The sequence below is a fragment of the Festucalex cinctus genome, chromosome 19, assembly GCF_051991245.1.
Source record: "Festucalex cinctus isolate MCC-2025b chromosome 19, RoL_Fcin_1.0, whole genome shotgun sequence".
In the NCBI taxonomy this organism is placed as follows: Eukaryota; Metazoa; Chordata; class Actinopteri; order Syngnathiformes; family Syngnathidae; genus Festucalex; species Festucalex cinctus.
Genome location: NC_135429.1, coordinates 5,459,972 through 5,472,129, shown reverse-complemented (window position 1 = coordinate 5,472,129; position 12,158 = coordinate 5,459,972). Strand labels below are relative to the sequence as shown.

At 41.6% G+C, this 12,158-nt stretch overlaps 3 protein-coding genes across 3 annotated transcripts; 1 reads left to right on the top strand and 2 right to left on the bottom strand.

Annotated features, from left to right (window-relative positions):
* Positions 1 to 16: 16 nt before the first annotated feature.
* eif3i (eukaryotic translation initiation factor 3, subunit I) lies at positions 17 to 3,223 on the bottom strand. The gene is made up of 11 exons (XM_077507834.1): positions 3,055 to 3,223; positions 2,668 to 2,760; positions 2,395 to 2,482; positions 2,254 to 2,319; positions 2,005 to 2,154; positions 1,249 to 1,376; positions 1,042 to 1,152; positions 793 to 882; positions 645 to 718; positions 374 to 466; positions 17 to 296 (listed from the first exon to the last, which is right to left on the bottom strand). Exons 1-11 carry the CDS (start codon positions 3,055 to 3,057, stop codon positions 215 to 217), a joined length of 978 nt encoding a protein of 325 aa, XP_077363960.1. The 5' UTR covers positions 3,058 to 3,223; the 3' UTR covers positions 17 to 214.
* A 384-nt stretch (positions 3,224 to 3,607) lies between these two features.
* ptpn2b (protein tyrosine phosphatase non-receptor type 2b) lies at positions 3,608 to 9,970 on the top strand. Its single transcript, XM_077507832.1, has 10 exons — positions 3,608 to 3,868; positions 4,654 to 4,744; positions 4,838 to 4,938; positions 5,213 to 5,311; positions 5,518 to 5,655; positions 5,723 to 5,932; positions 6,017 to 6,178; positions 6,253 to 6,416; positions 7,443 to 7,517; positions 8,935 to 9,970. Exons 1-10 carry the CDS (start codon positions 3,812 to 3,814, stop codon positions 8,954 to 8,956), a joined length of 1,119 nt encoding a protein of 372 aa, XP_077363958.1. The 5' UTR covers positions 3,608 to 3,811; the 3' UTR covers positions 8,957 to 9,970.
* psmg2 (proteasome (prosome, macropain) assembly chaperone 2) lies at positions 9,826 to 12,077 on the bottom strand. Its single transcript, XM_077507835.1, has 7 exons — positions 11,879 to 12,077; positions 11,549 to 11,720; positions 11,402 to 11,460; positions 11,227 to 11,345; positions 10,911 to 11,096; positions 10,716 to 10,836; positions 9,826 to 9,954 (listed from the first exon to the last, which is right to left on the bottom strand). Exons 1-7 carry the CDS (start codon positions 11,933 to 11,935, stop codon positions 9,877 to 9,879), a joined length of 792 nt encoding a protein of 263 aa, XP_077363961.1. The 5' UTR covers positions 11,936 to 12,077; the 3' UTR covers positions 9,826 to 9,876.
* Positions 12,078 to 12,158: the final 81 nt, after the last annotated feature.

Below are 12,158 nucleotides of genomic sequence, written 5' to 3'. Positions count from 1 at the left end.
TCACACAGGCCCAATATGAAGTCAGAACTGTTTAGTTGAAGGTGAAAGAAACAGGTGTGTGTGAGATCAGGGGTGTCAAGTCCCAAAACGGCAAAATGTAAAAAGAAAAAAAGTGACCTGCTTTCGGTGGAACTGTAGATGCCCACGAGGCACAACTCTCAAAATGGACACCCTCTTGTTGTGAGTCTCAAAAAAGCCGATGACGTGCGTTCTTTCAAACCTCTAGCTCAAAGTCAAAGTACTGTGGGTCAAAGTAGTGAATCCTCACGTATCCATCCTCTCCTCCGCTGCTGTAACTGGAACATGCGCACAAAAACACACATCAGCACAACAACAAACTCACTCAACGGCACACCTGAATGGGTTCTCTTACCTCTTGCCATCCGGGTGGAACGACACACAGTTGATGGGTCCGAAATGTCCCTTGACTCTGCCGAACTCCTCTTCGTAGGCGGCATGGAAGAACCTGAGAAATACAAATTTAAATAACAAAAATGTGATTTATATTTTTTTCTGTGCTTGTAGAAAAAGCAAATGACATTCATCAAAATATGTTTTGCTGCTTGTTTTTTTCCCCAAACATTGAAACGTTTTAAAGGAATGTCCTTCCATTTAAAATTAAAGTATCCCCGCCACCTCCTCACCTGGCCTCAAACTTGCCGATCCTGGTGGAGGTGGTGGTCACCTCCATGGCCTCCTGACCGCCGCCCATCACCACCTGTGTTGCACACACAATAAGTACTGAAAGCACGCGCAAACACATGCTAGCCTCACTATAGTGGGTACACTTACATGGTCCATGATCGGCGAGATGGAGGCCGAGTTGACGGGTCTCTCTGTCCTGAAAGTCTTGATGTGGTCCAGGGAGGATGAATCAAAGAGCTGGAGCATCAAATGTGATACATTTTTAAACATGAACAAAAGTGAGCATTAGTTTTTATTGATTTCGAACACAACCAAAGGTTAATTTGAAAAATTGTGGCACTAATAAGTCAAGGCAACTGTCTTAAGTGTGGTATTAGGTATGCGTGGCTAATGTACCTTGGCAGTGTTGTCCTTGGATGCAGTGATGACCATGGTAAGGTTCACTGACGTCTGGATGTCGTTTATCTGCTTGCTGTGCTCCTTGATGGTCTTGAGGATGTCCCCCGACTGTGCCGCCACCGATGATGACAACAAAAGTCCACACAATTCCGCACGTGCAAACCGCTAACGACACAAATGCCAATAAGATGGCCGGCCACCCACCTTGGCTCCAAACTGGTTGATCTCGCCGTTCTCATGGCCGGCGATGACAAACTCGCCGAGTGGACCCCACACGGCACTGGTGATCTTGTGGTCATTGCACGGGACGGTCAGATAGGGCTGATTGTCATCTGTGCATTAAAAAACAAAAAAGAAAAGAAAAACATATACTATGTTTTTTTTCTTTTCTTTTATACTCGTTCCACAGATGATAATCTCAAAAAGAAATGTACAATTTTATAACCAAAATGATAATCTCAATTTTGGTCAATATTATAGTCGCAATTATTAAGTTTAATTTAATTGTGACACTGCGATTGGCTGGCAACCAGTCCAGGGTGTCCCCCGCCTACAGCCCAAAGCCAGCTGAGATAGGCTCCAGCACCCCCCACGACCCTTGTGAGGAATAAGCGGTCAAGAAAATGGATGGATGGATTAATGGTAACAGTTAAAAATGTGATCATGAGCAAAATTGGATTAATTGTGCATCCTGAATCACAACTGAGAATCCTTTATAGGGCACGTTTCTATGACTGGGGGAAAAAATGCATGCCAATTCAGTGGTAAAATGCTTCTTAAAGTATTGCCTGTATAGGTAAATGCTTCTCTTTTCATTTTTTCTAAGGGAGAAGAAAGAAAAAAAAGTGTGTCTTAAGTCTTTTTATGTGTGTGACAGCTAGGAATATTTACATGTTTAAATCAAGCTCTTGTAAAGGTCAATTTTAACTGGTTTCACTGTATATTCAATTTGCATGATACCAATTTGCTGTGGGTCCCGCAAGTCAAAGAAGTTGAGGAAGCACTGGTAGCCCATCTGCTTGTCCGTGGAGAACATGATGATGTTGCCGCTGAAGTCGAAGCCACAAGTTCTGACCGCAGAGTTGGTGTTGACCAAGGCCAACTGCTTACCTGTGAACGGATTACATTTAAGCATTTAAGACAGCCTCAATAAATATGCCAGTCATGACCTCAGATGAATAATTAGGTGTGATAAAACTGTCGCCTAACCCGTCTCGCAATCCCACAGCCGACAGCTGTTGTCTGCCGAACCCGTCAACACGTTCTTGGTGTCCCCTGAAGGACGCATTAAGGAAGCTGTGACCAAGTAGTGTGATACTAGAAAAATTATTTCAATAATTCTTAGGATACAGTCACAGTCGACACACCACACCGCTCCCGTGTGTCCATTGTAGGTGCCCAGACGCTCGCCATTGACAGAGTACCACACATTTGCAATCTAAAAGGGAAGGATATATATATATATTTATATTTAATTGAGAACCGTGACTACGAGGTGGGGGTTCACTGTATATGTAGTAGTAAAACCACGCATGACTGTAGTCAATAACATCATAAAAATAAAGCAGGTTATTTGTGCAGGTTGCGAAGAACTGTTGTGTAAATACACTTTTCCAAACGCACTGTGTCCTTGGCCACTGAGAAGATGAGGTCTCCTTCTCTGTTGTACTTGAGCTGAGTGATGGACCTCTCATGGCCCTGAAGTAGAATGGGTTTCTATGGAGAAAAGAGGGACACGTGCCAGTGTTTTTAAAGGACTACACTTAGATTTTGTTTACTTATTAAAATATTATTTTTGACAAGAGACTGACAAGATACACTGTAACGTTAAAGAAAATACGGAGCTGCTGAGCAGTGTTGTCTCATCCTCAATGTAGCTAACGATCCATTAACATAACGGCTAGGCTACCAGAAAAGCTAACCTAACGTTTGCCGCGCTCGATACTAACGTTTTACAACCTTTCAGTCCACACGCGGGCATAGTAACAGCAAAATGCAACACATACTAACCATGTTTGCCAACCAAGCGATGATACTCTGTGTAAGAACGTCAATAAATCCAAATAAAAAGAGAGAAAATAGACACTCGTGTTTCTGTCGGCGAAGCCGTGACGGAAAGGAAGTGACAAAACTTTCCTGTGCCCCACAGCAGAAACACGCGAGGGCGCCCTCTAGGGTATTGGAGTATAACGTAAACAGCAACAACGTTATTTTTTTGCGTAGTTTTATTTAATAAAATAACACAGAATATATATATATATATATATATATATATATATATATATATATATATATATATATATATATATATATATATATATATATATATATATATAGATATATATATATATATATATAATGTATATTTATATTAATATTAATATCACTGTTTTAATAAATATATTTAAATGTCAATTATTTACATATTTCATATATGTGATTAAAAACAGCCCCGAGCATTTTACTAGGGAAAAAGAATAGTTATTAGAGCTCTGTGACGTCAAGTGATATTTTCGCTCGAAGAGCTCCGCTCTTTGACAGGACCCCTGGTCTGCGCATGCGCAAATCATCAAACGTCAGCTAGTGAAAAGTGACGAATCGACCAGCTAACGAAGAGAGCTTACTACAGGGAAGTCATAATTCCTCTCGCACACACAAAACGAATCTCCTTTGTTTCGTCTCTTTTTTTTTTTTTTTTTTTTTTTTTTTAAACATCGCCTGGGTGGGCTGACGGTATGAGTTGACGACATAGTCTTGTCAGGTGAAAATGGAGCAGGAGTTTGAGGACATTGAGTCGGAGGGCCGGTGGCACAAATTGTACATGGTAAGTGTTAGTTAGCATGTTGCTAACGTTTAACAGTCAAGAGTCTTGTGAAATAGAGCGGATGTTTTTAAAACGTCAAAATGCAAACGTTCCGTTTAAATAATTTTGTTTATAATGCCAAAAGAAAAAGAAAGAAATCGTGTCTTTGGCAAAGTTTGTTAAAAAAAAAAATAGATAGTACCAGGCTGGGACAAAAGTAGTAGGTACGGTATACAATTTTTATATTAACTGATTTAGGGGGAAGAAAGAAGGACAGACAGATGTAAAGAAGGAAGGGAGAAGGATGGTTTAAAAAAAGAGGAAGGATTAAGGAATGGAAGCAATGTGTCAATTATGGTGTAAAAGGAAAGAAAGCATGAAATGAAGGGAAGAAGAACTGATGAAATCCAGGAGGGTATGAAGGTAAAAGGAGGATGAAGGAATAGAAGAAGGTGCTCACCACCACTTTTTACAAGTTCAGGTGATTGTATCAAAATTGTTGCCAGTCGGAATTTATAAGGTTCTGGAAAAGTTTGAGGAATGTTCCAATATTTGAAGTAGGAGACTTTGAACATTTATGACATTAAATTGTTTTCAAATAAATACATAACTGTAAGGTGTAATAAAATGAAGTGTATGTACCTACTTTGGCTCACCCTGTAAATGAGATTTTTTTTTCCGACCAACTGACTACATTTAGCCCCACGCTGTGATGGGGATAGTGACACTATTATAATGCTATAACAAGATATTCTGCCATTCGGCATCATCACTAATTTAATGTTATGATGTTGTTCATTTTCCAGGAAATCCGAAGTAAGTCCCATGAGTGCTCCTACAAAGTAGCCAAGTATCCCGAAAACCGCAACCGCAACAGATACAGAGACGTCAGCCCCTGTAGGTTTAGGCCCGCTTTTTTTTTTCTGGAAACGAACGAAATTCCCGACATTAACTTGCTCCCTCTGCCTGTATTGTATATGTATCTGCCAGTTGACCACAGTCGGGTGAAGCTGAAGAATGCCGACAACGACTACATTAACGCCAGCCTGGTGGTGATGGAGGAAGCACAGAGACGTTACATATTGACTCAGGTATGTTGTGGCGCCATTTTTGTGCAAATAAAAGCCCTGTTTGTATCTGTTTATCAGTCGAAACTGTTGACATTAGTACTGGGGGGAGAATACTTCCCTGTTGTGTTCCGCTTTTAACTAAAACTTTAGGATGTAAGAAAAAGATTAAGATTGCTTGTCATGGACATTGAGCATTGTAAAACTCAAATTGACCTGACGTTTGGACTAAATGTCATCTTCTTTGATGCTCTGTCAAAAGTGGTTGCTAACATATTTATATTGTGATTGTCGGCAGGGTCCCCTCAGGAACACGTGTGGCCACTTTTGGCTCATGATCTGGGAGCAAAAGACCAAAGCTATCGTCATGCTCAATAGGGTCATTGAGAAAGGCTCGGTAAGCATCACATTTCCACCAAGTAGTCCACTTTGGTAGGGTGTGATACTGTAGAAGTGTGGCAAAAAGTAGTACAGGGCTTCTGTTTACCACATAGTTTCATTCCTACATAAAACATCAGTGATGTCATTAATTGAATGCGACTCGACTGTTATCGCCTGAGCAGCGACTACAAAAACAAAAAAATCACCTTCTCGGTCCGTTAGGAAAAGTGCGCTCAGTACTGGCCCATCGCCGAGGAGCACGAGATGGCGTTCAAGGACACGCGCTTCCTGGTCACGCTGCTGTCGGAAGACGTCAAGTCTTACTACACCACCAGAGTGCTGGAGCTGCAGAACATGAGTGTAAGTGGTATCATCGCGCTTCTGGGAACTTTTAGGCGGATCACTTCCCAAATGTGTTTCTCACCAGACGGGGGAGAAGCGGGAGATCCACCACTTTCACTACACAACGTGGCCCGACTTCGGCGTACCGGAGTCACCGGCGTCTTTCCTCAATTTCCTGCTGAAGGTGCGCGAGTCGGGGGCGCTGGGTGCTGACCACGGCCCCGCTGTGGTGCACTGCAGCGCCGGCATCGGACGGTCGGGGACCTTCTCGCTGGTGGATACGTGTCTCGTGCTGGTGAGAGCTTTCATTTTCATTTGTACGTAACTGATTAGAGTTGTGGCATTGATTTAAAGGAAGGCGTTTATTTTTGTCTGTCAGTTGGACAAAGGGAAAGAAGCGTCGCCGTTGGACATCCGTCAGATCCTTTTGGACATGCGCAAGTACCGCATGGGTCTCATCCAGACGCCCGACCAGCTCCGCTTCTCCTTCATGGCCGTCCTTGAGGGAGCCAAGTGCATCATGGGAGACTCGTCCCTGCAGGTAAATCGCGCTCAGGACGTCTTACGGATCGGAGCAACAAAACACGGCGGTAACGTCTGCCTTCCGTCTCGCAGTCTCAGCGGCATGAGCTGTCCCGGGAAGACGAGCCGCCTGCCGCCGACTCGCCGGAGAGATGCAACGGCGGCCAGCGGGCGGGACCACCTAGCGAGGACAGCGATTACAGACAGGACGGGGAGAGGCCAGGCCAGTCGCCTGAGCAGGGCAATAGCACCACACAGTCAGTATCTGCTAAGTCTTTTTTCTTTTTTTCTTTTTTTTTTGTCACAGTTATTTGCTCCATGAAGATTAGTTCATTTGTCAGGACAATCTAAAAATATGTTGTTGTTTTTTGTCCATTTCTGTACACTGTTGACAACAAGGACAGAGCTAATTTACAAAAAACACATTTCACAGTTGCCAACTTGATAACTTTTCCGACGCCCTCTAGTGACTACTTATTTTTATTTTTTTTTATTTTTATTTTATTTATTTTTATTTTTTTTTACAGAAGTGACAAAAGACCACATGAGCGGACGGAATCATTTTTACGTTGTTTTCGTGAAATTCGGATGTGTCACGTGAACTTCCCTATGTCCATCCATTTTCTTCCGCTCATCTGGGGTTGGGAGGGAGCAGTAGCTTTAGCATCTCATCTTGTTTAAAATATTAAGTGGAAGTCAACCTTAAACATTTCTTGACAATAAAATGTTATATGTGACCCGTCTAAACATGACATTCTGATGAATATTACGTTTTTGGAATACTCGTTATGAAGCAAAATGCAGCCGTTTTTATCCATCTCAGGAGGCGGCCATTTTGCCACTTGCTGTCGACTGAAGATGACATCAGTGTTGCTCAGGCAAGGACCAATCACAGCTCAACTGTTTTCTTAAGCTGAGCTGTGATTGGTTGTTACCTGAGACCTGAGTAACATTGGTGACATCTTCAGTCGACAACAAGTGGTAAAATGGCCGCCTCCTAAAATGGATAAACACGGCCGGATTTTGCTCTTTAACTCATATTCCACTAACACAATATTAACCAGAATACCATATTTAGACTAGTGGGGCTGCATCGAACATAAATCATTTTTGGGCTTGACTTCCCCCTTAAGGATCGGGTTTATATACTTGTTTGGACTGAAGGGACAATTGCAATAGTAATATCATGATCGTTTTTGTGCAAAAAAAAAATTAAAAATTAAGAAAAAAATCTGAGATTTAATTTTAAGGCCATCTCTAATTTCATGTTTTGTTTTGGACAGCAAACGGCGCAGGGGTGACAGTTTCTCCATAGCCCAAAGCCAAAGGACCAACGAAACGGACAGAAAGCGGAAAAGGTGATGGGGGGGACATCATTAGTAAGACACTGGTTCTTCTAGCATCCTAGTCATCCTATTAATGCACCGATTGTCTTACTAGTGAGGATAAAGGCACTATTACATTGAGCTTACGCATCCAATCAGTGCAACACACACACATACACACTCCATGTTCTCTCAATGTGCTGTTCTCTCCTCGAACAGTTTGGGCTGCATTTGCTGCTCGTGACCCAGCGCTGACACTTTTACGGTTTACAAATAGCACCCGATCTCGTATGTCCCCCGCCAAGGTTTTTTTTTTTTTTTTTTTTTTTTTTTTTGTCTTTTCTTACACTCTGCAGTGCTTTTGTTTTGATGAGTTGCCAGGCAACCATTTGGAATTGTTTTGAATGTGTTTGTGCTGCACGTTTATATCTAAATTGTAGGTTTTCAGCAATGATCAATGTGTTGAAAGCAGTTATTTGATGTCCTAGAACTGTTAGGAAGCACTAGTAGAACTGCTAGTAGAACAACTGCATCTTACTAGTAACATAATTTCCACTATTATCCGATATCTTTAATGTTCAGATTAAGGTCCATATACTAGTACGCTCTTTGTACTCACAAGACAATTTAGTGTCATAGTAGAAGAATTGTCTACCTAGCACCACTTTTCCACTCCCATGGAAATCCATTTGACAATTTATTCAATATCCAACTTTCTCCCAACTCGTAAGACAATACAGTGCACTAGTAGAAAGACTCTTATTAGTGCCCTACTAGTGCCACTTTCGGCCCACTAGTACATAATTAATCGTTACTACTTAACTACAGTGAAGCACTAGTATCATTGGAGAAAAATGTGACTAGTAAGACAGTCACTTATTACTAGTGCCCTGAATTGTCTTGGTGAGCGCACTAAGAATAAGTGACACGAAGAAAAGAAAAAAAAAGGCAACCATTTCTATGCTTTTCCCTCCAAAAGAAGCCAGAGAAACAATTTTTATCACTTTTTTTTTTTTTTTTTTTTTTTTTTTTTTTAAGAACAGTGGGCATGGAAAAGCTTTCTTTATTTTATTTTATTTTATAATTTTTTAAATATCATCCTAATGAGGTCAACCCAGCAATTATTCACATTTTTCCCAGAACGGTATTATGGAAATAAGGTTGTAACACTTTTCCACATTGCCCCCTCAAACAAGTGACCCAAGAATTATTTTTTTTCCCACATTTCTTTTTTAAGCTTGCATTTTCCGCCTTTTTTTTGCTAGAAGGGCCTGCAAATCACAACAACAGTCTTCTTTCATCCACCAATGGGAATGCATGAGAAAACGCCACAAGATGCCAAGGGGGATACACCGTGGTTATCTCCTGTCATGCTTTTCCATTTGAATGCAGCTTGTCATCAAGTCTAGACTGCTTTATTATCTTGTTCTTATTTGTTGTTTCATGACAGAGCAAAGACCAGCAACTCCTGACGTGGCCGCACCAACCAGAGGCTGCGTTCGACAACGACAAAAACAAAACAAACATCGGCAGGGAAAACACCAACCTCTCTGTTCTGCTTCTTCTTCGCCAGCACATCTTCCTCTGTAAACTGTTTACAGCACGCACACACTCAAAAACAAAAAAAGACCAAAACACACCAGCATTTCTTGAAATGGTTTTTGTTTAGCGCATAATACACACATTTATACAGACTGAAATATGAGTGCATTGTAGCAAGTTCTAAATCTTAAGATGCGTATTTTTTTTGGGGGGGGGGATGACCTTTTTTGATGAAAAAGTTCTATTTTTTATATTTAAAATAAGTACTTGAAATGAAGCAAAGTCAATGGCATGTACATAGTTCTGTTTTGTTAAAAAAAAAAAAAAGTTTCATATATATTAATTCATTCACTGCCAGCCAAATGGATTTTTGACGTTTATCACCGTCAGCGGCACTAAATGAGTTAAAAATACATTTACACATTTGAACCCAGACAGTGATGGAAAAAGAAAGTCCAGTAATTTTTTCCCTCCGTTATCTTCTAATAAAAATCTAATTTACAAAATGTATGGACCTCTTTGTTAAACTATTAAAATGTCACTTGATTGTTTAGGGCTCCACAAATATATTTTGTTCATGGAAGATCACAAATGTGCTCCCCCTACAAATTCCACAATTCAAAGCGTAGGACGTGTCAAAGTGAAAACGTGAGGGGGCTGTTACACGTTTTTGTTTCAGAGTCAGGTTACGGACACGTCGGGGGCGGGACTGCTGGGAAACACTGCGTGGCGCCGGGCCAAGCACTTACAGTTAGTCATGGACCGAATGAGGTCAAGTAAGAGAAACATTCAGTCTGGCTCTTGTTGATAGATTTTTATTGAAATATAAAACAAGGTTACAAAAAGTAGTTCAGAAGATGGCAGGAGGGATGCCGCTCCCAAACAGCAGATTCCAGGAAGTTGGGATCTTCCATTTGCCTTCTCGGTTCTGAAAGAAAGTGTCAGGATTGGAGAGGTTGAAGTGCATTAAACTACTGCAGGTCCCCCTGAACCCATTTGAATGATTTTGCTAACCACTAAAATGTCACTCGTTTGTAAGGCAACAACATTAAATTTAAAATATTAAAAATATTGTTTTTTACTGCAATACATTTTTTTTCTGATATTCAAATTATATAACTAATGTCATACTTATTACAGTGAAATGTTGCTTAACAGATCTGTTCTGTATATTTAGGGTTAAAAAGGAAATAATTTAATTGGTAGCCAGAGGTAAATACAACAAATAATAATAGCAAAAATAACTACTAAACCAGTTAATTAGGCATTGCTATACATTTAAAATCTTATGTTAGCGTTTCCATTTCAAGCGCTCCACAACGCTGTCGCAACCCAAAACAGCAGCACCTACCAAGGCACGTCAACATTCTCCAGTGGCATTATGCCGCTTCCGAGCAAAAGTAGTGCTTTGGCATCCTCTTGTTTCATCTTCATGCCAAGTTTATTCAAGTGAAGGGAGCAGCTTCATTTATTCTAATTTCTGACCATTGACCTGTCTAATATAAAAGCAGTTCTTGGGAACCCTTGTGTGGCAATTTGGGCCATGGAACCAAATTACAGGCAAGAAAACAGGTCAGAGGTGGAAAAAGGTGAGAAACATGGATGCATTGGGAGCAAAATTTTGTGAAATCACATTTCCCACAGTACTCTTCTTGGTTGTGACACATTCTCATCAATGTTTCCACTTACCGGGTTGTCCAGCAGGTGGAGCCAGTCATCCAGGTGACTGACAAGCGCCATGGCGTCAGGCACGTTGTCGCCCTCCGAGCAGAAGACGAGCAGCACAGCCAGCGGCACGTCCTCGGTGCAACTTCAACAGCCCCACATTCTTAACCACACCACACACATTCCTGCTGAATTCCATTTAAAAAATAAACACCCTACCTGTCCATGTAGAGGCCTTTCGTGATGCCTCCACCTGGGACGTAGAGTCTCTCCTCTTCTGCGCCAGTGTCTAAACGTTCCGGGCAAAGAGGTGCCCTCTTCTCCATCTCCCTCCAGCCCAGCTCCTTGAAGGCATCACCACTAGTCTTGAGTAGGCTTGGCGTGACCAGGTACCTTAACGGAGTGCTAAAAACACACATGTAGATACTCCACTTTATCCCAATATAACATCGTAAATGTACCTTTCAATTTTCATAAACTCGATTCTCATTCTGGTTATGACTAAGATTAAATATTAACAGTATTGTTGTGTTACCCTTGTAGCTGCTGATCATCCCTCTGGTATGCGTGGCTGCTGGACAGGACCAGTGTCCGCGAGAAGCCGCTGGCCTTGATCCAGGACAACAACAGCTGACGGAACCGTCTGGATTTGCTCTGCAAAGTGTGCAAAACATTTAAACTGGTGCGCGTGACCATTTTGATTGACATACCTTGACAACTGGTGCCCTGATCTGAAGAACCGCTAGCTTGAGCTCAGGTGCGGTGTATACTTGTGACAAGAAATAGAAAACATGTTCATAATTACTACTAAGTACGTTTATTATGGCTTGTGGAGATTTTAAGTGCGGGGGTTCCACCTTCTGCGGCTGTGTGTAACTCCCCCGCGTCGTCTTTGCCAGTGGCGTATGGGTTATTGCCCGCCATGGGGATGAGGCAGTCAGTGTGCAGGTAGCCCACCCTGGGCAGGTTGAAGGTGGATATGAGGAGGTCCACTGCTAATTGACCCACGTTACCCACCGCCACCGCTGGCTTTTGTCATAGGAGACAAAACATTCTCAAGATAATAGGGCAGTTTAAATTGTGTTTTGTATTATGCATATCAGTCAAATAGCTCGCTAGATACAATATAGACGTGAATATCGCTCTTTTTAGCTTCGTAGCTAGCGAAATAAATGGGCCGCACTTACCATAACAAGCGTCAAATCCTTAAATACAGGCGTGGCGTTCTCTGAAGTGATAAACATGGCTGTTTTGTGCGAGTTTTGTTAATATTGTAAAGAATTAAAAGCGTCAATCATCGAAAAGTTTCTCCAATTTTCATGACAGGCGCTCTGGGGTCCTTCCAGTCCGGCGTCGACGATTCATTCTCATAGAAGGCCCTGATAATGCCTGGTTGTAAATGCGTGACTGTAATGAGCTCATAGAAAATCCTACAAGGTGGTTCATAAAATATGACACTATTTTAAC

Bases quoted from the DNA above. Each gene is read 5' to 3' on its own strand.
- eif3i (XM_077507834.1), bottom strand. The intron at 2,320-2,394 runs GTATCCTAAGAA...TGCGTCCTTCAG, and splicing joins GTGGTGTGTCGACTGTGACT to GGGACACCAAGAACGTGTTG. The intron at 2,155-2,253 runs GTTAGGCGACAG...ATCCGTTCACAG, and splicing joins GCTGTGGGATTGCGAGACGG to GTAAGCAGTTGGCCTTGGTC.
- ptpn2b (XM_077507832.1), top strand. From the start codon at position 3,812: ATGGAGCAGGAGTTTGAGGACATTGAGTCGGAGGGCCGGTGGCACAAA. The intron at 5,933-6,016 runs GTGAGAGCTTTC...TTTGTCTGTCAG, and splicing joins TGGATACGTGTCTCGTGCTG to TTGGACAAAGGGAAAGAAGC. The intron at 7,518-8,934 runs GTGATGGGGGGG...GTTTCATGACAG, and splicing joins ACGGACAGAAAGCGGAAAAG to AGCAAAGACCAGCAACTCCT.
- psmg2 (XM_077507835.1), bottom strand. From the start codon at position 11,935: ATGTTTATCACTTCAGAGAACGCCACGCCTGTATTTAAGGATTTGACG. The intron at 11,461-11,548 runs GTGGAACCCCCG...TCTTGTCACAAG, and splicing joins GTTACACACAGCCGCAGAAG to TATACACCGCACCTGAGCTC. The intron at 11,346-11,401 runs GTATGTCAATCA...CACACTTTGCAG, and splicing joins TCAGGGCACCAGTTGTCAAG to AGCAAATCCAGACGGTTCCG.